Source organism: Enhydra lutris, unplaced genomic scaffold, assembly GCF_002288905.1.
Source record: "Enhydra lutris kenyoni isolate GAN:26980312 unplaced genomic scaffold, ASM228890v2 scaffoldscaffold40, whole genome shotgun sequence".
NCBI lineage: Eukaryota > Metazoa > Chordata > Mammalia > Carnivora > Mustelidae > Enhydra > Enhydra lutris.
Window position 1 is genome coordinate 13103722 of NW_019154124.1, and position 26465 is coordinate 13130186.

General features: G+C 35.0%; 1 protein-coding gene across 1 annotated transcript in view; it reads right to left on the reverse strand.

The window, feature by feature from the left end:
• LOC111155269 (semaphorin 3A) overlaps nucleotides 1-26465 on the reverse strand; it is a 204151-nt gene that overhangs the window by 146841 nt on the left and 30845 nt on the right. Inside the window, exon 2 of the mRNA XM_022515394.1 lies at nucleotides 1355-1512. Within this exon, the coding sequence (XP_022371102.1) occupies nucleotides 1355-1512 (158 nt within the window). The remainder of the gene's footprint in view (nucleotides 1-1354; nucleotides 1513-26465) is intronic.

The following is a 26465-nucleotide window of genomic DNA, read 5'->3' on the forward strand; positions in this document are numbered from 1 at the left end:
CTTAGGTTCAGTGGTATACTCTATTAGAGATAACAATCAGTTTTGAATTTCATCTTCATTTGATCCTTAAAGCAATATTCTCCAACCAGAACAAAAGCTTTTTATAGAATTCAGTTACTTTTAAAAATTTATTGTCCGATCTGTTAAAGTTTATCAGAAGTTAAGGAACACCACCCTAAAGCCCTAAATGTTAATAAGCAAAACTAACATACATAAAAACTGACGTGAATGTACTCTTAAAAAATGTTATACTAGCACTCTTACAAAAGCTACTGAATAAAAGATCTTTGTCCCTCAGAGAATTATGACTAGAAATACTGTGAAAAAATGACTGACTTTGAACGTAGCATATGGACTCAGTAGCATAATTTCCACTAATATTTCAATCCATTTTTATTTTCTGAACTGTATATAAGTTATTAATAAGCCAGAAACACTATAAAGAATAAGGATAAAGCCAATAGACTTCTAGTGTCTAAATGACCACATTTGTAAAAACTTCACATGGAAAACTGATCTTCTAGATGAGGGTTTGGCAAACTGTGTGTGTAAAAGGCCAGATAGTAAATATTTTAGGCTCTGTGAGCCAGATGATCTCTATCAGAACTATTCAATTCTGCCATTGTTGAATGAAAGCAAATATAGACAATATGTAAATGGCTGACAGTGTCTCTGTTCCAAAAAACATTTTACAAAACAGGTGACACACCAGATTAGGCATGTGTATGATGACTGGTGAACTCCACATTTGTTGGTACTACAGAGAGATGTTTAAATATTTTTTTCTTAAATATTTTTATTTTATTTTATTTGACAGAGAGAGAGAGATCACAAGCAGGCAGAGAGGCAGGCAGAGAGGGGGAACCAGGCTCCGCAGTGGCAGAGAGCCCCATGCAGGGCTTGATCCCAGGACCCTGAGATCATGACCTGAGCCAAAGGCAGAGGTTAACCCACTGAGCAACCCAGGCGCCCCCCCTCCCCAAGAGATGTATAAATTTATACATACATATATATACATCATTTCACACATGACATTAATTATGATATATGTCTATAATGATTCAGATATTTAGTTTTATGCAGCAAAAATTATATAAATATGGAAGGACAAGCTGAAGTTATAATGATCATTGAAAATACTACAGTTTCTTCCTTGATGATTTTTATGGTTTACTGCATCCATTGATTTGTGATAAACAAATCAGTGCATTACTTTTACTTGCATCTGAAAAGATAAAATAATAATTTTAACAATTTTTCCAGTTGTCACACTGTTAAATAGCTAGAGAATTAACTGTTAAATAGGTTGAGATGTTTTCAAAGAACTACAGTGTATATATTAGAATAAAGATACCTTTTGAAAATCCTTGATATTAACCAGGTTGAATGAAAATATGTGATCCTTTGCTCCAACATACAGCCTACTCCGTTCCTCATCCAAAAGGAAGGTATGATAACTGGAGCTGTTGGCCAAGCCATTGAAAGTGATCACATTGTTGGATTCCAACATTTCTGCAAGGTAACAAAGCAAGACATTGGGTGTTAATGTGAGGTCCTACATGAGCATGGGCTATTGGTACATGGCAATCTAACTACTGCCTGCTGTAGTTACCAATCAGTGGTTGTTCTTATTGATGGTACTAAGAAATATACAGGAGCCTTTTTTTTTTTTTAACACTTCATTGAAATGGAAATCACACCCATTAGTTTGCTGATTTCATACTCAAGACCACACACTCCTTCAAAAGAAAGGGACAGAAATACCTCATCACGCAACTAGTCTAATGGAATCTCTCTGCGTGCAATGATAGAAAGAAATGCTCAGCATTGTGTATAAAATGTCTTTAATTTTACAAAGACTTTTTTAAGGGGTTTCATCTGTTCCAAGTCGCTATCTAGAAGGATAAGCATAGGGGCCAAAAGAGCAGAGGTAGTGTGGGGGAAACATTTTAAACTCCTAGTTGTTTGAGCCTTTTTTTTTTTTTTTTTAATTCATTTGAGATATATATACAGAGAGCATAAGCAGGGTGAGAGGTAGAGAGAGAGGGAGACGCAGACTCCCTGCTGAGCAGGGAGCCCAATGTGGGGCTCAATCCCAGGACCCTGGAATCATGACCTGAGCAGAAGAGATGCTTAACTGAGTCACTTAGGCACCCATAGGGCTTCCTTTCAGTGACGAATTTTTACATCTTTTTAACCATGAAATCATTAATTCTACCACCTAAGTCTTTTGTAATATTTTGTTACTGACATATATAGAGAAACCAAGTTAGGTTTTTATGAAAACATAAGTTATATGAATTTTACTATCTGACTTCAAATTTTTCAGTTTATTATCATTCTTTTATTTGTTTTAGCTATAAAGGGGCAAATGCTGAACTTTCAGACCTATACATAAGTGAGAAAAAGATTTTTAAAAAAACAATAATAATGTTAATTATAAGTCCACTTTTGCTTTAAAAAGGCAGTTGTTGAGAATCACCAAAGAGGTTTTCTTTAAATATTGGCTTCAAAAAAAATTATGTATATATGCCACCACAAACTCCCTTCCATGGGATAGAAATTTGAGGATTCTCCAAAACTGTGTCCTGAATCAATGATTCAGATTTTTCCAATGCACAAATAGTAGAACCCTTTCATTAACATCCACAAAATGTAGAATGTGTTTTCCAAGGACAGGAAGCAGCAATGCAGACCCTTCCTCTGTCCCAGCCCTGACCCCAGGTCATTAACCCTTTGACAAATTTCCCTTCTTTATTGATTTCTCCTACTGCCTTCTCCATATTACCAAAAATGCTATTTCAGTGGAAGATAAAGTTCAAACTCCTTAACTTAGCCAGGCCACTACCATTTGAATTTAGACCCTAACCCAATATTCCTCCCTCATGTCTTGCATCCTATAGGAAAACGTGCTCTGCATTTGCCACTTTTTAGCCTTTGCTTCCATTGTTTCTGACATCTACAATGATACACCACCTTAACAAAAAGTATCGATTCTTAAGAGCTAGTTCAAATGCATGCTCCAAAAAATTCTCATAGAAATAATTTCTTTATAATGTTTGCTTAAATTACTGATTGCTTCTATCACACTGTCAATCATTCATATAAATGACTTATTTGCCAGAATTAACATTCCCCACATCAGGAAATACAGAATTAATAGCTCACTATTCACAACTCACATGATTTCTTTTCCTTGTTACCAGTCAGTAAATATTAAATTGAATGTCCATTTCTATCTATTGATTTATCTATCCATCCACCTAATACATAAAAATACAAGAATTAACAGATTATTAAAAGATGATTTTCTAATTCACTCATGAAAAACAGTAAAATATTGGACTAGCCTTATCCTTCCCCACACCCCACCAAAAAAAAAAAAAAAAAAAAGGAAGAAAGGAAGGAAGGAAGGAAGGAAGGAAGGAAGGAGAGATGGAGAGAGAATTTCATTCACGAGTTATATCTGAAATAAATGAGAGCTAATTAGTCTTCAAAGAGAAAAAACAGAATTCACTACATGATATCTGAATTTAAATCTCAGCCCCTTGCCAGTGTCCCAATAACTGCAAATAATCAATGCTACAGAGATCAATAGAAGACTGAAATTTCATGTACTCTGAGCTGTGTGAGGACAGAAAGGACCACTATGAGAAGCAGGGGCTACGTTACTGGATATGTTCACTGACTGACTGAATAGCTGTTAAAAAAGATACTAATTATCAAATAGAGAAGATACCCTTCAACACTCCTTCCAATTCTAAAATCTATAATAATTCTACTCTAATACAAGAGAAATCAAATACATAGGGAGTTAGGCAAACTGAAAAAAAAGTCAGCTGGGTCTAAACCAAGACATTTATATAAATACTAAGCAACAGGAGGATTCCTTAAAAGACACAAAGGTGGATTTTAATTGGAAACACACAGAAGTTACATAAGGGAGCTCTAAGCATCAAGGGGAAGTAGTTACAGGAAGACAACTACTATATCTACAGAACATGGAGTCACCCAGGTATAGGTCAGAACACAGTACTTACTAGCTATGCAAAGTAGGATGAACTCCTTATGCTACCTGGGCCTCAGTTTTTGGAAAAGGGGGTTTAATAATACATCTTCTAAGAGTTATTATGAAGGTGAAGTTAGATAATTCATGTAGAATACCTAGAACAATTGTTTACATAGTTAAGCACACAATCACCTGTGTGAATAAGTAGAGGTAAAACATTAATATGTTCAACATTCTTGACTAGAAGTAGGAAATTAAGTTCCAGATGGAGCATACTGAAAAATTACTTTTCTATCAAATATGCTAACTTGTTAACACTACAATTTTGCCTGGTGAAGGGATAAATAAAAAGGGATAAATATTGGTTTACCTTAATATTAAATATAAACGCCATTTTAAGAACAGTGAAATATTTTTTGTTTGCCAACTTCTGTAACCTAAATTTTATTATTTTTAATTTTTTAAAGATTTTATTTATTTATTACACAGAGAGATCACAAGTAGGCAGAGAGGCAGGCAAAAAGAGAGGGGGAAGCAGGCTCCCTGCTGAGCAGAGAGCCCGATGTGGGGCTTGATCCTAGGACCCTGAGAGCATGACCTAAGCTGAAGGCAGAGGCTTAACCCACTGAGCCACCTAGGTGCCCCTGTAACCTAAATTTTAAATAATAAATGTAATGCATATCTATATTGTAATTCCAAACAATGAAAATATTCACCCAATTGAAAAATAAGTTACAGGTTAAATTTTGTAAATTTGTGCGGTGAGAATCACTGGTTCCTCAATACAGACAACTTAGAGAAGTCTGCAGTGGTTTATGTATGACATCACAATGGAAACAAACAACACCTTAAAAAAAATGTTACTACCAGATCATTTCATTAAACAAAAAGGCAGTATTTTCCTGGAGTATGGGTTAGCAGCTGTGTTTTCCATCACTTTCAAATATACTTGATTTTGCTTAATTATTCCTTTTAAATCCAATTTCTACCTATGAGGAATTTTATCTCTTTATAACTGAGAAAAGAGTCTTTTTGAGACCCTCATGGTACCTCCCTACCAGGGATTTTATATTTCTTTACAACTGAGAAAAGAAGGTATCCCACCAACTAATTAGGGGAAAAGAACCATGATCTTCCCTAATGAGTCAATTCTAATTCTCATTCTATTTATTTATACATTTTCAGATCTTTTTTCTGAATTTATCATAGTCTCTAATGTAGCCACAGTTGAAGAAAAAAAACAGTGTTTTAATGCACTATCAGTACATTATTCAAGAATTTGAAAAATTATTTTATGAACTGATGCTCTTCCTTTATTTTAATACATAAAAAGAAAAAAGATGGGAGAATTTATATCAAAGTCATACATGACTACTTATCTGTACATAATAAAGCTGAAATGTTCCTGCAGACTGATTATCTTTAGGATAAAAATAGATTTCTACAGATGATTATATTATAAAAACCAGGTCAGATTCTCAAAAGGCAATAAAATCAATAAATTTCTAGAATGCAAGACTGCCTAGAATTAGACATTTTTATAGTAGGATGAAGAACTGCCTGACCTTCAAATCCAAACAATAGTCACACTGTTTTTCATATTTCTGACTTCCATTTCTCATTCTCTCTCTCTCTCTCTCTTTCTCCTTTTTCTTACCCTTCTTCTAAATTTTATAGCGTGAATGGTAATAGGACCCTACCAGTTTCTGGATTCAAATTAATTGTCTGTATTCATTCATGGCTTTAGACTTATGCCCTTTTTCCATGACTTGAACTTTGTCCTTTCATAGAACAGTCAAAGATCCCATTTAAAGAAGTTAAAGCTGGATCTATATGAAGTCAAATATTTTGACTAAATGATGATTACTTCCAGTATTTGTAAATATTGGAAAGTTCATTAAAGTCCAAAGTTTTGGATCTCACATTTTAGTGCTTCCTAAATTTCATAAACCAAAAATATTTCCAAAGCAAAATAGGAGCTAAAATAAAAGTTGGTCACTTTTTGTTTCATTATAAAAATAACAGAAACAAGTACTATTGACTATCATATCATTTCATACAAAAAAGAAGGCATTTTATTAAAGTAATAAAAAGAGGAGGAAGAAAACACAAAAGATAATTCTTAGATATGAATTAATTTATATTGTAGAAAAATTTACCTTATTTTTACTATATTTTTATTCCAAGATTTCTTCTATTTTACTTTTTTAAAGATTTATTTTTTTATTTAAGAGAGAGAGTGCAACCAGGAAGAGGGAAGAGAGAGAGAAGCAGACTCCCTGCCGAGGGAGCCAGAGGCAGGGCTCACTCAATCCCAGGGACCCCGAGATCATGACCTGAGCAGAAATCAAGAGTTGGATGCTCAACTGACTGAGCCACCCAGGCACCCGTCCAAGGACTTGATTTTAAAACTATCACAGAGAAGGGTAATAACTTTCCACAGACTTCTATTTGGCAACTACTCCTCTAAGATAAACTGTCAACAATGAACTCTGTTCCTAGCATTTCTAGCCAGTGCATCTTGCTACTACATAGATAGAGTCAATATTCGTGGATGTCTACATGCTTTTATTTCTTTAGTGATGCTGAATATATTTTCTCAGTTAACAAAGTTTGGTAGGTATTATTCAAATATACTTAGAGAAATCTATCTTCTTCTTCATCTATTTTTTTTTTAAGGATTTGATTTATTTACTTGACAGAGATCACAAGTAGGCAGAGCAGCAGGCAGAAAAAGGGGGGAAGCAGGCTCCTTTGCCGAGCAGACAGCCCAATGCGGGGCCCGATCCAAGGACCCTGAAATCATGACCTGAGCCGAAGGCAGAGGCTTAACCCACTGAGCCACCCAGGGACCCTGAAATATCTATCTTCTAATTTCAGTATCAGTAAACACTCAAGTACCAAATTTAAACATCCTGACCTGAGAGTAACTTTTACCTTACTACTTTCTCAGACCATGCCAGAGGCCACACAACTCTCTATATAAACACAATCCCATCACCTTTGCCTAGAACATTTCTCAAAGTTCTTCCAACTCTTTTCTTTTTATTTGCTAATAGTCTGATCTCTAATGTCTCCCAACACATTGAATTTATGCCAGGACTCTCCTCTGACAGATGCTTCTTATTTGTAGATAATGTGAATAATCAGCTTCTTGACTTGGGCAGACTCCCAGATCAAGGGATAAAGTGCCCACACTTGTGCTTCAGAAAAGTGAAGGTCCATTACCAGCTCAAGCCCAGCTTCTATGCTGCTTGATGCCACACAATGAACCACCCTGCCAGGGAAGGACAGTATATTTTTCCTCAAATATAGTTTTCCTCAATATGCTTGTAAAACATCAATAGCAGGCCTACCTGCAATATTAATCTGTTTTTCTGTTTTTTATTCTTTTCATAATGTGAAAAATATGTGTGGAGAGTTACTTCCTCATCATCTAATCTAATTCAACATATATCCAGTCCATTTATATGTGTTACACATGGGCAAATGGCTAACAACTATGTGGAATATAAAGATTAATAAAACCTTGATGGAGGTGCAACAAATGCCCTCAGAGAAGCAAAAACCAAATGAACAAAAATGAGAATAATAAGAGCTAAGAAATGTAACAGAAGGGAAAAATTAATGCGTCCAGGAAAAGTAGATAATCCTTGGAGAAAGTGCTTGACAATTAAACCTGGCCTTAAAAAAATGTGTAAGACTTTGTAAGCCCTTGACCAGCTGAATGAGATGTGGAAGAGCATTCCATATCAAGAGCTGCTGAATGGTTTCTAGGTATATTGATTAGTCTCCCACAACAAACGCTGTGAGGTAACAGTTTTCATTCCCATTTTTTCTCATGAGGAAAGTTACTCAGATAGATATTGGGAATATCGTAGGTCACAGAACTAGTGTGGTGTGAAGTCAAGATACCCACTCCCATCTGACACCAGGACACCAGGTTCTTTTGCTCTTACCCCATTCTATGTCTTAAATCTTTATATTATTTTAAATGCTCTGTACTTTAACTATTTTGCACAGTAGTAACTCCATGGGTAATCTTCTCTACAAGTGTTTCTTTTGTCACTAGTAGTATTTTACATGTCTTAAATGTCTATCTTCCAAGACAGATTTCCCTCTGAAGGCCACACAAAGGTTTATCAGAAACCTCTATTCAGATAGTGCACAGATATCTGAGAGTTGTGACTTGGACAGAATTCACTCCCTTTTCTTCTTTCCATTACTGACATCATCGCCTTTCTGTATGTTTTAAAACTGGTCGCAGGTATCATTGACCCAAATGATCATGGACCAGAACCTCTTCATCATCCACAGATTCATTCTATTACCTCAGTTTTGTATAAACCTGTAATAATTTATTGTGTATTTTCTTTTGCTTACATCCTCAGTCATTGTCATAATTCAACTCATCATAATTCCTTTGATTATTATAATCATCTTCTAGCAGAACTCCCTCTATAGGTTTATCCCAACAAACCATATTAGCACTAACAGAAGATTTACTGTTGAAAAAAAAAGGCACTTTTACTCTATCCCTTTCCTTTGAATCTCACGGGAAAAAGAGGAAAAGAAAATAATAAAATAGAGAAACATATTCATCTTAAATGAAGAGAGGGAGAAATATCAAACCATAAATTTTTAAGAGAATATACCCAATACAGCAAAAGCATGAAATATTTTCAGATAGAATGCTAAAATCTAGCACATACCTTCATATATTTAGGTAGTACAGAGTTAGTAACCAAATAGTTAACAAATCATAAAATTTTCATCCTCAAATAGTTTATTACTGAAATAAACTCTAGGAATCTATATGGCTATTGAGTTATTGGAAAATGTCCATAAAGAGAGGAAAGTACAGCTAAAGTACAAAGGTGACATCACCACCATCACCACCATCGTCATCATCATCACAACTAACACCTGTATTCAAGGTATACTTCTAACCACATACACACGAAGGATTATCTTCAATTAACTCAAGGGTATTCTATCTATAGTTACCACAGCCTAGGGGCTCTCTATTCTCCCAGTGCTCTCAAATTTTCATCCTCAGGTGCATAGGGGAATCTACTCACCTTTGAGGATCTAGGTCAAGCCTCTCCCAACCTTTTAAGGACAATGTACTATGCTTTCCTTTGTAAAACACAGTGCCATGTACAAACGTAGATTAATCGCTGTTTCATCTCTTAAACTCCCTTTCTAGAGTTAAAATATGCTGTTATTTATTTTTGTTTTTCTAGTTCTGAAACATTTTCCTGGCATATACCTATTACTGGCACATAGAAACAAATATCTCAATAAATATTATTTAAAACAGCTTAACTGTTTAAAAAAACTCAGGTAAAGTAAATAGTAACAAAACTCAGGTAAAGTAAATAAAACTAAGGTAAATGAAACTCGGGTAAAGTAAATAACAACAAACATCTCAACAAAAACTCAGGTAAAGTAAATAGTAAGAAGCATCTATAAAAAAAGCAAATGTAGCACTATATATTGCATTCAGATTATATTCTAGCTTTTCTAATTAGTTACATGCTCCATTCAAATGACTAATAAAATTATGCCATCTAAGCCCTAAATTATTTACAACCTGGCTATAAAATTATAATAAACTGGCTGATTTTTAAAATTCTTTATGCTAAGTACAATTATGGTCATTTTACATACAACAACCACATGAATCAAGTTTTCAGGCTTTTATTTAACTAGTAATATTAAACACAAAAACTACTGCAATTGCAATAGTTTAACTGGTTCCCTATCTCAATTTCTCTCAACTTCAATATATTCTTCAAGGCATGACCATACAAAGTGACCAGAGCATATTTCAAAAATGCAATACTTTTAAGGTTCCTGAACTCACCACTGTTACCTTGGACGAGGGTCCCTGATAAAGGCATAGTCCCTAATTTTCCTCTGCTATCTTATTTTATGCCTGTCTCTGTAAGTTCTTAGAATTCTATCAGAAATGGCAAATTTACTCTTCTCTAAACCTGGTCTGCCCCCTCCTTGCTTCCATTTTACTTTCCCTGTTCTCATGCTCCAATGAAAGCCTTGAGAATTAGCAGGTGTTACTCCCTCTTCTGATGTCCCATCCACTCTGATCACAACATACACTGTTTTAATTGCATGCCACTCATTTGCATGGATATCTTTAGTCCTCTTAGATATAAAGTCAGCAAAGTGCCATATGTGTTATCTGTAGAAGAAATGGTTAACCATACACTTAATTAATTATTGAATTTGATATCTAAAAAATCTTTAGAGTATGAAGTCTGATTACTTCCATTTACAAAAAGCATAAACAAAAACAAAAAAAAAGCATAAACAGCTGCAGAGGTCAGGTTTTTATTAAATTCTCCTGGCTCTTAGTTTAATGTTCTTTCTTAATAAATTTCTAGAAAAACTATGACTTTAATTTTTCTCCTAATTTTTTGCTACCTGATCCTTGGTAAGTTTTTGTAAAATACATAGTCGAAACATAAAAGTTGCTAACAATGTACAAAAAACTAATGCATGATACATACATAATCTGTAATCTTTACTTCTCCTTGGAAAAATAAAAATGAATTTAAATGTATTACATAAAGCAACTAAATGTTTTAATATGAATAAAAGTGATTAATATAACTATGCATTGCAACTGATCACTCATTTCTGTGCAAGATGATTAATCACTAAAAATTTCCAATTAAAGTGTAGATCCTTCTTTTATAATTCACACTGGTTTAATTTAGTGCATGGGGTGATAGGCAAGTAATACAGAGATTGAAACTTTGTTTTTGATTGTCTCTATGTCTTAATTATTTATAAGGTTTCTCTACAGGCAGCTTTATATTACCAGTCAGTGTTCATTAAATGCCTATGAGAAACAAGCATTGCATTATCATCAGCAAAGTTAAAGAGAACAAAAAGAGGCTTACCTAACTAATACAATTGAACATCTAATTTCTTTCAGGCAGTCCTGGTCAATTATTTACAGGTACCATAGCATATGTTTCAGGGTCTTTTTCAAATAACTATCATATTACACATATCTATAAGGAAGCAAATGTTTTCTGACATTTACAAATTGCTTACTTCATTTTTCCAGTAAGAAAACAGTGGAAAATATTCACATACGGAGAATTAAAAAGCTATGAACCACTTGTTACCTGTTCTGTTATATACCCCCACCATAAAAATTGTGTTAAACTGCTTAAGAATGATTTATTTGAATTTTTCTAATGCTGAGCAAATGAGTTTTTACTTAAGAAAGACACTGAGTATTTCATCAGTATTTTTCCATCATTTCCACCCCAAGATATATTTATGGGAGGAAAGAAGCCTTCCTTATTCATGGACAAAAACTGATACATTCAAGTGTGAACATTCTGGAGAATGTATTTATTTCAGTGTTCATAGATGTCTCTTTTTGATCGAGATAAGAATCTATTTCTTAGAGTTGGAAGAGAGAGAAGGTCAAAAGGAAGTCCAGATCATATGGACAGTCTCAAGGATCAATCAAGTAACCAAATCAGAGGAGCAGGGTTGTGTGGATGGTGGTAGGAATTACCGAAACCATAGATTTAGTTAACAAAAGGTATTTACTATAAGTTTATCAAATGAATGAACAGATGGCATTTCTGATTAGGTGGATAAAAGGGACATGTTTAGAGCATGTAAAATTGCATCTGGGTTAGATTACCCATAATTTATCTTGCTCCCCTTCCCACTCTAGTCTCTTCATTCTCTAAACTGCATGGTGCTTGGGTGTTACAAACACAGACAATTTGAGTTTTTCAGTTAAAGAAGTAGAAGTTGTTCACCTGAAAGCTTATTTGACTGTCTTTATGGTCGGGGGGGGGGGGGTAAACAGGGAAGGCATTCATACAGTATACATATCCCACTCCTTTAACTAGTTAGAATAGATTGATTACGAAGGCTTCTGGCTTGCCCATAAAAGGATTTTATTTGAATCAGATTTCCCTGTAGAGGGATGGAACAGAGATGGGAGCAGAGGGTGTTGAAAAATCAATGAACTCAAAAGATCTCTAGATAAAACCATACAATGTGTTCTGAGGCCATTCCAATCTTAGTAACAATAATATCCTATTTATGATGACACACTATAAATATGTTTCCCCTAATAATGTGTTTAATTTTGGAGTGGACACATTTCAGAATTTTTTAAGCAGAGGAATTCAGATGGTTTAATGAAGTACGCACATAAGAATTCATTGACATTTTATAATTTTTCGACATACACAAAACAAAGAAGCAAAGAAGTAGATGGGATTATTATATAGATAATTTGGGAGATTTTAGTTTTCCTATAATCTGCTCTGTCCAAATACTTTCTTTTTTTGCCAAAAAAAACTCATGGTATTAGTTCTAAAATCTACTTGGTAAAAAATATAATTTAAGAATTTTATCTTATATAGGAAATAAGACAAGTTGAAATTGTTCAATTTTTGTTTTCCAAGCATATTCTGCTATAAGTGTATTCTAAGATTAGATCATGTTTACAAATGTTCTGGGATTGAAATTAAAGATAATGTGAGCCAGGTTTGGTTTAAGAGCCCTAAGGACAACTCAGTGATTGCCTAGGATGAAGCTAAGAATCCAGAAGGTTTGTTGAAAATTCTTGCTTTCCCAGGGCCCATTAAAATCAAGCACATCTCTGGGCTGAACAGGACAGCAGACACTAAATATTCCCTAGACCAGTGCAGGACACAGACATTTATCCCCACAAGAACAAAAGTCTAATTCAGAACTAGATTTACCTCTTTTAGAATGCGCAAAGAAAGCAGCATAAGTTAATTTCTTCTTAAACTTCTTTCTATACTTCATCAAAAATGTTATCGTTTCCCTCTTACATCAACAACAAAAAACCCCAAGCCAAAACACTAATGAAAGTATTAGAATGAATGATAAAAAATAAACATTGCTTAGAATGAAATATGATCTCCTTTTAATCTCTGACTTAATACACATTTAAAATGACACTCTCTCATTAGTTTGAATAGAGAATAATAGAGGTAAAACGTGCCTTTAGTCAGAAGAGAAAGTGTTAGTGGTATTAAGTTCTAATCATTGCAGTTCAGTGTGAGTATGAAAGAATCATATAACATTATCTAAGGTCACCAATTTCTAAATTCTTTCATTTTCCTGATACTTTTTATTTGGCATATAAATAGTTAAAAGGAGATTATCTCTACCAATCATTTATAATATTAGTGTTATTGCTAAGTTTTGGATTAAACAATTGAAAATAATTTTTCATCTTTAAAATTGGAACATTTCTTCAAAACTAGGTATTTATTTTTAAAAATTCTCTTCAAATTAATAAATTGTTATGAAAACAATAACCTACGTACTCCCACCTCATGAAACTTGCTTTGGAAACTCAGACTTTGTGTTTTGCTATGTCCCAAAGTGGCAGTACATCTTTAATAAGATTTCCAAGATTTTAAATATTTATTTTAATTTTATACTTTCTTTAAAGGCAATTATCTAAAACAGGCATTTGTGTCTTGTTAGGCTAAATGCCACTACTGATAAGACTCAAAAAGTGGTAGAAAGTAGAATTACAAAATAAAAAAAAAATTCTAGCTTTCCTAATTACAACTATTTGTTCTATCATTTCTAATCACTCAAAGGGAAGAAATTACTTCTCCTTTAAAAACTCAAGAAATTAGTTTAAAAGTTCATAGCTGAGTTTGTTTGATGAACTTAATGACTTCCACCTCATTTAGTAAATCAGAATCTAAAAAAATGTTACACTCAACCCTCTTGATAGGCTCTGGAGTTTATCAGCCCTGCTTTGCCACTTCATTAGCTGTCAGGAACCAGTAAATGATATTGCAATGAAAGTCTTGATTCAGGTAGTTGAAAATGCTCTTATTGCAAAAGTACCAATTATCAACAGACATGCAGTTAAAAGACGGTCTATCAGGAAAGCACCTCATCCACATACATACAGTTGGTTATCATCTTTGTAGACATCAAAGAAAGAGAGAGCTTTTGAACTATCAGTAGTTGATTTGTAACATTCAGAAAAAATACACACATTGATTTAATAATACATTGCAGCAAAGTTATCACTGACCTTAGAACTCATACCTTAAAATCATGTGAGGGCAACAAAATAGGGATAAAAAAGCATATTTTCTTACCAAAGGGATAAATGCATAAAAGAAAAGGTGCACTTTTTAATCCATATGCTTAAATGGATTCTTGTATTTGACCTTACACTATTTTTATGGCCAATCTTTTATTAAATGTATTTTTGTTTTATTAATTAATACTACCGTGAACTTCCCCTTTAATGTACATATACTATTTGAGGTTCAAAATTTACTTTAGTGAAATTTAATTTTAATTATACAGCCTCTTATTTTCTCCCTACCTTCTACAGTATTTCTTATCGTTGGTAAACAGAAATTTGGGTATATCTTGAATATCCCAAACAAATACTAGAAAATATTTTCTGTGACATTTATATGCCATTATCTAGATACTAAGAACTTGTAAAGCTATTTCTTTGCCAAATGAAAGCAAACACACATATTAATGAATGAATGAACACTGGTGTGTTCCATAAAGCTAATTTGCTTTGATGCTCCATGGAATAAAGTATTCCATGAGAAGTTGAGTTTGAGAGAATACTGCATTTCTCATTACACTAGACTTCAAATTAACACCTTATAGCCTTTTGGAAGTCTTGCTGTGAGGAAATTTGCCTAAGGAAACTTTATTAAATTCAATGTTTCTCAACCTTGTATGATATAGAGTCTTTTTATACAAAAGCACTCCTATTTTCAAGAAATATTTAGAGAGATACTATCATATTAATGGCACACTTTGATTACTATAAATATGACTTACTAATAAATACTGGACTGTTAAATGGGGAAAATAGTTTGGTGGGAATTGTTTTTAAATGATAGACATTTTCTAGGCTAATTATTCTTAAAAAAAAAAGCAGACCAATTTCTTTGTGCTCTACTGTTGTCTTCAATTTTTTGTATTTTTGGCAGGTAACAGTGTTGTAATAATGATGCTGCATGTTTTTGATAGATTCCTTAGTATGATTTTAACTTATTTTTATTCTTTTTAAAGATTTTATTTATTTGACAGACAGAGATCACAAGTAGGCAGAGAAGCAGGTGGCGGGGGGAGGATCCCCACTGAGCAGGGAGCGGGATGCAGGGCTCCTTCCCAGGACCCCGAGTTCATGACCTGAGCAGAAGGCAGAGGCTTAACTCACTGAGCCACCCAGGTGCCCCTTAACTTATTTTTAATATAAATTTCCAAACTAAAGAAAAACTATATAAGGTAAAAAGAAACTAAGAAAGGTTATAAAATTGGTGTAACAAGTATTTAGTATCTAATTCAGCTAAAACTGACTAATAGGCATTGTCTGAATAAAAATATTAGCTAGTTTCCTACAACTGCAATCATATCCCTAGAACTGAAAAATAAAACATAAGTCACTCTACGCTTTCTGTAAGTTTTAAAAGAGTTCTCTCTCTCTTTTTTTTTTTTTTTTCTTTCTTTCTGGTTTTAAAATATATCAGTATCTGTACATTTTGGGCCAAGTCTTTCTTGTAAAACAGTATATATTGTATAGCCATTGTATATATTGTAATATGTATCAGATATAAACACACAGATACATCATTACTCTGATATATACAGGCCTTGGGACTAAGAGTGTGTCCACCTGTTTTGGTGAGAGTGAGGAGTCTTTCCAGAGCTGGCCCAGTGAATGAGGGCAACTGGTCCTGGGTATTGAGGACCCTGCGTGTTGAGGTGTTGGCTGGGTCTTCACGGCACTTGACAAGGCTGTGGCCACAGGGCTGCATGCTGGCCATCAGCGGATGTCCTTGTCTCGCAATGCTTCGCTGTGTGAGTAGAAGTGGGCTTGACTAGCACTGAGATGGGAGATGACAACTTCTTAGCGCACTCACTGTCATTCCTCGCTCCTGCACTCCCGGCGGACTTGGCTAATTGGCCAGCGCATTCAGAATCTGCGCGCCAGCCAAGCCCGCAGGCCTTTCTAAAGGGTAAGGCGCGTTCCCGCCAGCATGGTTGGGGAAGGAAGCCTTGTGAGCCCCGCAGTCTGATAGCCAAGCCCCAGTGCTAAGAGGACAATATCCAGATCTCAAAGCCACGCAGTGGCCCAGTCAGGCCTGGAACTCACACTGAGGACGCTACTGAATGCCCTGCCTGCTCTTCTCATCAACCCTTGCAGACCGGGACCAAATTCTGGGACCACCATATTCCCCAATCATGCCTACGGGGGTACTGGCTGACTACCCTGAAATACTCGTTAAACACAGCGTTGTCCCTGGCACAAGAAGGGTTTGTACAAAACCTCCAGGGAAGACGGCTCAGAAAGGGACTTCCAGATTCCACTTTTTGAGCCCCTGCTGGATGCCCCAAGGTGGCATATCTACAGCGGGGCCTTAGAACAACCTGCCCATTTCCCTCAGCTCTCTGCAGTGGTTTACTGCTCCCGTGACTCCTGAGTCCACCAGACCAGCTCCCGGGGCCGCAGGGACTGGGAGACATAGCACGAGCACCCACGCCCCTCCCCCACGGGTGCAGGCGGGAGGGTGAATTACCTACCAGGAGACAGCCGGGATCTCTCTGACTGGTCACCCCGGCCATAGGAAACAACCATTCAGGAGCTAAAACCACGGCATGGGCGGTGTTCTGGGTTTTTTTAAAAAAATTATTCTTTGTTAAAATGATAAAATAATATATCCTTGTAAATACGTTGAAATAGTAGGACGCGCCACCACTTAAAAAAAAAAAACGAACAAACAGAAGGCGAGCAGGATGAGACAGGTGAAATAAAACCGGCCTCAGAACAGTCTCACAGAACAGAGAAACCAAGGCCGACCTCGCTGCACTTCCCTGAGGAAGCCAAATCTCGCGAGATCTCCGGAATTCTACAAGGGCTGATGGGAAAAAATAACCCTGCACTTTTATTTCTTTTTTTAAACGGACATGACAGTTGGAAATATTTATTCACCTGATTAGAAGGCTTCAAAATACATGAAGTAAAAACTGATAGAACTATACAGAGAAACAGGCAAATCCACTTTTATATTCAGAGATATCAACAATGCTTTTCAAATAATTGATAGGCCATCCTTCCAAATGTACATGTATAGGGTAAAGATGCATAAAGGATACAGATTATCAACCTTATTGACCTAGTTGACATTTGTAGAATACCTCTAATAAACAAGAATACAATATATAGCCATTTCAAATAAATACAAAACACAGATAGTCCATATTCTAAGCCATAAAGCAAGTCTCAATAAATGTAAATAATTCAAGTCATAAAGTATGTACTCTGACTGCAGTGTATTTTCTTCGTTATTGATTTATGTCAAGGAAAATTATATTTTCATGCTCAAGCAGCACTGAGTCCAAATGTCCACCTCTCTTTGAGACTTGTGGAATCCTTAAAATGACAGTAGCTGGTTTAATTCCATTTGTGTGCAAGACATTACATTTTACAAAAGCAGCTGTTTTTCATGGAATATGTCCAGGTTTTCTCCTCAGGATATAAACCAGTGACCTCATACTTCCAACTCAAGACCTCTATCTATCAACACTCTTTCCCATGCAAGATTTCATTATGCAGGATTCTTCCTATGGCTGGATCAGCATAACCAGGACTACATAAAATAGTGTCTCTTTTAATTAGACTCAAATGTGCTCAAGTCCCATTAGATTTTCATAGAATATTTTTTTAAAATTACTCCGAAGTTTCTGAGACTATTTGAATGTATTTTAGCTTTCACCAACTCTATACCTTCCTAGTCCGCAGCTTCTATATTTTAAGAGGTTGATGTGTTTTGGCCAGGTGTGCCTTGTTCTTCCCAAACAACCTGACAAAAAACACTCGACCTCAAATAGGGCATCTTTTCCACTTTGGGAATTTCTCTTGAGTAGAAGATTAGAAATCGTGTCAACTTGTATCAAATATGCCCTTAGTAAGTTACCAAATGCAGGCTTCTCAGCTTTAACACTTCCTTCTTCTGTATGCTCATTAGGTTATTTTAATTACATAGGGGAAGATGAAAAAGATTGAAGTCAAAATGGTTTAAATATATTTCTACTCTACTTTATCCACGAAAAGTGTTTAAAGTGTGTATTCTATTTGCTGATGAGATCCAAGATTTTGTTAAAGTTATATTAATAATGTTTTTCTGACATTGAAGCAACACAATATAATTACTTTCAAATACATCCATTTTAACTCTAGGGTTAAGGAAGATTCAGAAACCTCAGAAAGCTTCCAACCCAAGGAAGATTCAGAAACCATATTAAGTCCACATCTGATTTATGATGGAACTACTGGCAAGAGTCTATGAATTTCTTTGCCTCTGTAACACCACATGTAAAATACCTACTTCTAAATATTTCTTAAGCTAACTTAAAAAGAAAAAGAATGATGCAACATCTAAATATATTTAAAGTCTTTTCTTTCTGAGGACATTATAGTGATTCCAACTTTTTAAGGTTTCTAAACAATCCTTTCCAATTGGAATTTTATAAATTTATTGTGGGTTTTTTTTTCTTTTTTCATTTTTGTTTCATATCATCCTCTGGAATCAATGGTTACCAGTATTTACATGAGGTGTCAGGGGAAAAAAAAAGAAATAATGGGGTTTATATTTCCTGAGGTGACCAGAGTATCGTGACTACTCAATTATTTGGATTCAGTTCAAGTTTAAAGGGTCCATCTGTGAGCCTTATAGCAGAAAAGTACATTTTCCAAACTTTCCCTCCTGACAGGTAATCACAAACCTCTTAAAGTGTGACCCTTAAAATGCTATTGTTAGAGCTATGATAGCATTCTGTGGGTCATTCTATGACTTGAAAGTATTTACAAAATAATCTATTAAAAAATTATTTAGATTAATGTTTCATAATTGAGTGAGCCACAGGAAAAGATAGCTATATTACTTTGCTTTGTATTTATTGCCTGAATTGTCTGTGAGGGGATTATTTGTAAAATACACATTCCAATTCTACGTATGTGGCATGTTTCTGTGGGAAAGTTTGTATGCATATAAGTCTGTATACAGTGAAGATACACATGTCAAAAAGACATGAAATGTATGTGGGAATATGATGTTTTTCGCCAGCTGTGTGTTCTAGCTATAGGATTTTTTCCTTATATATTTATTTGAATGAAAGTCATAGTCCTCCATCCTGACCCATAAAATGTTAATCCTTTCAAGAACGGCTCAATTTCTTTTGTTAAAGGGACTCTGTATAACAATATCAAGACTTAATCCTTACTTGTAACTAACCTTTTCACCTAAAGGTGGATAACCAGACTTGAAATGTTCAATCTGTTGTCTGCCCTGACTTAAAATACATGTATAGAATCCTGTATTTTTCTTTACATCCTCCCACACGAAAATTAGCAATCAGCATTGCAATTTTCAAGCTTAGTATATACTGACCAAGTGATTGAATGCTTAATGCAATTTTAACATTATCTGGAATATTTTCATAGGCAAAAATGTACTCTTCCAAATGGCATGGTCTAGAAAGGACGCTAATCATTAACATTCCCTTGAGTATTAAAATCTGTTTTTCCTTCACACTGGTATCTCTACTTCTCCGAAATCCTTATAACAGTACTTTACAATTTGTTTGTTTACCTGTAAAAATGCAGGTATAGCTATGAGTTATTAACTGTTTTTCTTACTGAAAAAATGTCTACATCCTTGAAATACCATACTTCGTCACTGAAAGATGAATAACATCTGCAGGAATCTTAAAAGCCTTAAGTTCAGAACCTGTTGAATGTTAATCTGAGAATTCATGTTCAAGGTTTGTTGATGACCACATAGTGACTACAAAGAATTCATGTTCAAGGTTTGTTGATGACCACATATTGACTAACAAACAAAGTTAAGGGGATTCTGCAGAGCAGATCTGCTAGGAAAGAGCCAAAAGGTGAATTTTGCATGTTTGCTTACTTTAATGGTATGTGTGTGTGTGTGTGTGTGTGTGTGTGTGTGTGTGTAAGTAGCACTAGTCATCTTTTCTCAAGAACCAGAGCACATAGCTTGTTCAAGCAATTTTAATGTTCTGACTAAGACACTGTTGAGATTTTAACTACAGAAAAATCGACAGAAAAGTGCAAAATTTAGTAAGTCACAGTTAATTCTATCCTTAGAATACATCCCAAGCCCACAGACACCTTTCAATTGCCACCAGGAACAATCCAGTTTGAGACATTATCCTCTTTCCTGGACTAATGCAACATAATTCTAAATAACTTCAACTACACCATTCAATGCATTGGACACAGAATAATCAGGGGGATCCTCTTAAAATATTATCATATTATGCATTCCCTCTGCTTGAGTCCCTACCATGATATGGTCAGTATCTTTTTAATTCCTTTCACCTTCACCATACTTAGATCTATAGTTCTTTTCTGTTTTGGGTCTTTAGCAGATGCTATGACTTTGGTCCAGAATCTTGCAATCCTATCCCTCTCCTCTCCACTTGATTAACTTGAACCTTGTCTTCCTTCCTTCCTTCCCTCCTTCCTTCCTTCCCTTCTTCCTTTCTTCCTTTCTTTCTTTCTCTTTTTTTAAAATTTATTCATTTAAGACAGAGAGAATCTGAGCAGGGGAAAAAAGAAGTAGAGCACAAGGGAGAAGCAGGCTCCCCACTGAGCAGGGAGCCTAACACTGGGCTAGAGCTCAAGGCAGGTGCATAACCGCTTGAGCAGTCCACGTGCCCCTTGAACCTTATATTTGAAGTTGAATGTTAATTGCTTCAGTGATGGCTTCCTTGATGTCACAATCTAAGATAGATCCCACTCTTAAATTTTCTCATGATATCCTATTTTTTCATAGCATTTATCACAGGGTTGAACTCCATATATTTACTTTTAGCTGTAACTTTTTTTTACTATTTCTTCCCACAACTAGATTATAAATGTCAGCTGGGTAAAACCACATGTCTGTGCCTCCTTGTACCTCCTCTGCATAACAGTGCCTAGCACACTGAAGGTATTTAAAAAATATTGATTGAATAAATTGTGAATAAAAAATTATTGAGGGGGCACCTGTGTGGCGCAGTTGGTTAAGCATCTACCTTTGGCTCAGGTCACAATCTCAGGGTCCTGGGATTAAACCTCTGCAGCATGTTCCCTGCTCTGTGGGGAGTCTGCTTTTTGTTTTCCCTCAGCCCTCCCCCCACACCCCACCACTTGTGCACTCTCTCTTTTTCAAATAAATAAATAAAATCTTTAAAAAAAAAAGTTTGAGTAAAATCCCATTGCTGATTATACTTTCATTGATCATTGCATATTGCTATGATGCCCTGAATTATATTTGTTTTTCTATAATTTTAACACAATGTTTTCTACAGAATATAATAATTCTACAAGATGACAGCAAAGAAGGAAGCTGAACATGTCAGTTTTTGTAGATGTCAACTAATTCTAAAATCCGTATAATAGGTCACAATTCAGTCCTAAATTATAGAAAATTTTATGGACTGATTTTTAAAGTTGACCTCTGTAAGAGTTTATAATTTCATAAGCAAGCCTCATTTGACTTGCTAGATCTGGTAAGCAATGACTTTTTGCATTTTCATTGGCTCAAAATACATTGCTTTCCCCCCCTTTTTTTTTTCTTTTCAAAGAACAGGACTGTACCTTTTGCCCAATTTCGTCTGTTTACAAAAAATCTTTAAGAAAAATCTGCCACTAGGCATAGTGAACAGCCACTTCAAATTGCTCACCAAGGTCTTAAAGATACAATATTCACAAAATTCTAATTGATATTTTAGTGTTTGATATGGTTATGGTGATATTGAAGGATTGTTTCTATACCCATAGAAGTATCCCGTCCATTCAAGATTGCTAAACCTTACAGAAGCAGCAAATTAAAACAAATTAACAAACAAAAAACTCACTGCTTCCACACTAACTTTTACATTTTACAGTAATTTAAAAGAAATAGGGAGTTTTGTTTTGTTTTGTTTTGTTTTGGAAGCACTCATCTTTATAAATATATTTTTCCTTAAGAAATAATACACATAAATCCTATTAAATAGTATAACATTTTAGATGCACAACTCTTACATAAAGCTCTATCAGTCTATCCTTGCTGTATCTCTAAGCGAGCTGACATAGTAATTGTGGGGGAAATAAAATTAGAATACCACCTCTTCACACCAGTTAGAGAAAAGCATTCAACAGTAAGGCAATTTGCAGTTTGAAAAGTGTGTTACTTAGTGATACTATAATTCAACCACAGAATAAACTGTCAAAAAATATGGCTAGGCTTTTTTAGCTCTTGATGCAATCTAAGCATTAATGGTCCTAGTAATTTGAGGAATGAAAATACCCTTTTTAACCACGTGCTTTAGGTAATTACTTATTACAAGTTGGGTGTGGACAATTGTGATCCGATGGACTTAATACAGTGAATTTCATATTTTGAATATTTTGCTGTTTTTAGAAAGCCAGAAAAGAAATCTTGAAACCAAGAGAACAAAAGTCCCACAATAGAAAGCATCAATTTTCACACTGGAAGGAATAAAGGCATAAAGATCATAAGCTGATCCTCAAAATACGATTGATTTATGATCCATATTTATTTCTGAAATAACTCATGGCTTTTTAAACCACAAAAGGTAGCTATAAGGTCTTGATAAAACCTGAGGTACTATAACCTAACAGTAAAAGGACACTCTTGAGGAGTATAGTGATTCCACGGTTATTCTCACTAATGAAATTGCACCAAATATTGGTATTGAAATATTTTTACTATAGACTATTTTGTGGACTAAGGGGGAAAAAAAGTATTTATTTAGTTCTAACCTATGGCAGATACCCTTTGCACCTTTTATATCCATTATCCTTATAAGAACTTTATGAGGTAGGTAGAGTTATTTCAATTTAGAGAAGGGAAGACTGCTCTTCAAAGAGGTAAAGAAACATGGGTAAGCCCTCAGAGCTAGCAAGTATCAAGCCTATCTGAATTTAAACTTACCACAGGCCACATTCTGCTTGCTCCGACAGAATTACTCATCAGAATTAGTTCCTGGGCATGAGTAGAAGAGAATGCTTTTTATTGAAATCTTTTTAAAATCATTTCAGAGTTAAAAATGTGAGCACACAGTCTTTACCCTACAAACACCTCCTATAGCGCAAACCATCCCAAGCACACTCCTGGGACCCCAAGAGTTCCAGCTTCTCCACCTTAGGAAAACCACCGTTAGAAGGTTTTTACTTTGCTAAACTATAAAAGTAGTTGGCAAGTCCATGAAATAGGTGCTTGAAGTGATGTATGGAATGATTTCATTCTATACTGTATATTTTCTTTTCTGCATTGGAGATTGTAGAAATACTGTGATTTATGGATCGTAGAAATACCTTGATCTCTATGGTCTGACTTTGGAACTGGTCCAGAGCAGTGCAGGACAAGCGTGCTCATTCATAAGTAAAATATTTTTGCATATTGACTTCACTTAAGATCAAAAGCCAACAGATATTTAAAATGTTGACAAACCAGGGAGGAGAATATGGATATATTCTATTTCTTAAATATCCTGGAAGAATCAATATTTAAATTATCTGATGCTATTAATACTTCATTTGCCAGCACACTGATATAAGCTTATCATTAAAAATAGCAACAATGTATTCAAAAACTGCTTGGCTCTGTACTAATTTTAATCCTGACCCTAATTCCCATCCTGAGAGTTCAGCCTGCTTAAGTATACAGTATTTAATATAAGGTCTTACTGGATTTACTTGGAATAAAATGTTTATATTTTGTATTTCATGTTACTGAAAGAGCAAGAATATTCAGCTTCATGTCACTCCTACTAAATACTATAAACATAATATTTTAATGATATTTCTATATTATGGTACAGAAGCACCTGTGTGCATAAAGTTTGCTCTGAAATGTCATTTATTAAGTTCATTTTTCTCTAGTAAAAGAGAAACTAGAGAAACAATTAGATGCTGTTATTATCTGTGAGTAACTAGTGGAGTTAATCCATTATGTACAAGCTAGTAGGATCTTACAAATATTGGTGTGGACAAGGAACTAAAGCGGAATACCCAGCTGGAGCCAAATATGAGATCCAGATTTGGCTTGGTTTCAGGAATTGGGGACCTCTCATTTGTTTCAGGACCTGGGAAGAAGGGAGCAAGGGAGAAATTTCCTAGCAAATTTCAGGGATAAAAATTGGGGAATGCTTCTAAGTATAACAAGTTGTCATTCAATTTGTCTTTTGGCCCATATGTTTCCTGACTGGCTTGTTTTCTGTTGTTATTTTTCAAAGAGAGGTTTAAGGAAAAATTGAGAGATGTATTTTATTTAAAGCACTTTTCAAATTGCAGACAGAAGCTTTACTCTCCTTCCATAGCAGAACTGGGAGGGAACTATTACTTTCTACTTACTGACAAACAACCCAAGAGCGAGAGATCTTAGAGGTAATGCTTTGCTGAGGAGTTTCAGAAAAGGTCTTACTTCTCAGTGGCTAGCAGAGCTGTGTCTGTGTCACCTAGTGCTACAAGGCCCCAGGAAAATGGAGGTGCACAGACAACTCACAGCATTGTTTGGTTGAGAGTTCATATTGGCTGAATTAGATTTGTTATTGAAAATGCAATGAGACTCTGGGAACTCACATAAGTACTTGGGAAGAGAGCTACATAGAGGCTGGGATCTTGCATTAGGAGTTGTACACCAAAGTCAGGAAAAATAGAAGTGTTTAATTAATACAATTGCTGGTAAGTCCTTTAGAAACTCAAGTTCCAAATACTCTGCAAGGACCATTAAAATTTATTTTCTAGGGGCACCTGGGTGGCTCAGTGGGTTAGGCCGCTGCCTTCGGCTCAGGTCATGATCTCAGGGTCCTGGGATCGAGTCCCGCATCGGGCTCTCTGCTCAGCAGGGAGCCTGCTTCCCTTCCTCTCTCTCTGCCTGCCTCTGCCTACTTGTGATCTCTGTCTGTCAAATAAATAAATAAAATCTTTAAAAAAGAAAAAAAATTTATTTTCTAGGCAAACAAAGAATGAATATTAGCGATAAAATAACTTGTCAAAGACCACACAAATTGTAGCTGCATTTTAATTCTAAATTGTTGATCCCCAAATCCAAACTTTCTAGGATTTGTATGCTTTGTACAAAATTATCTTTATCCTATAAATTATACTTAGAAGAATAAACTTAAAATTCCAAGTTTTATATATGTGTGTGTTTTTTCTGTTATTACATATGATATATATGTATTTATGACATATAGATATATACCATTTATTTATTTATTTATTTATTTTAAAGAGGGGAGAAAGGAAGTGTCTTAGTTTTGTTTTTTTGCTTTTTGTTTTTAAGATTTTATTTATTTATTTGATAGAGAGAGACACAGCAAGAGAGAAGGAACACAAGCAGGGGGAGTGGGAGAGGGAGAAGAGGTTTGCTGCTGAGCAGGGAGCCCGATGAGGAGCTCGATCCCAGTACCCTGGGATCATGACCTGAGCTGAAGGCAGACACTTAACGACTGAGCCACCCAGGCGCCCCAATATACCTTTTAAAGCTCACTTAAAGAAGCAAACTGTGAGTAGGTGGTGAGAGCAAATATATGCCAAAGCCACAAAATATAACTGTCCTTATTCTATGTAAGTGAGTATTTTTGGTTTTGCCTTTAATTTTCAGAAAGAGCAAAGTTAAAATGATGAACAGTGGTGACACCAAATTTAGTTTAAATAATGTTGAACATTCTCCTATCAAAAATGCATAGAAATACTTGGAACAAAATAATTTCATAAAATGAGATCAGAATAGCATGATTCCTCAACTAGCATATTATCTTAGATATAATTTTAAATAAGTGAAACAATGAAATTAGTAATATAAATAGATATTTTCTACAGTTTAAATTTTATGAACTCATGTTGGCCAACGTTTGGGAGAAAACTTCTTTGTAAATTATCGATCACTTTCTAATTGAATCATCTTTTCCAATGGCCCATACTTACGCTTTTGAGGGAATGACATTTATATGGGGAAAATGTCAATTAATTTCATATAGTACTATTTTAATACAGATGTTAAGTTATAAAACCAAAGGTAAACACTCATAAAAGATACTTGAATGATTTGGGAACCATTTCTTGTAATTCTGCATATACCTTAATTCACTGATAAATTCATTGCCATGATTTATTCTGAATTTACTAAAATAGCAAGATTTTTACAACAAAATTCTTAGAATAAATCTGATATTTTTATCTCTGAGGCTTCTTTTTTTTTTTTTAAGATTTTATTTATTTATTTGACAGACAGAGATCACAAGCAGGCAGAGAGAGAGAGGGAAGCAGACTCCCTGCTGAGCAGAGAGCCCGATGCGGGGCTCGATCCCAGGACCCTGGGATCATGACCTGAGC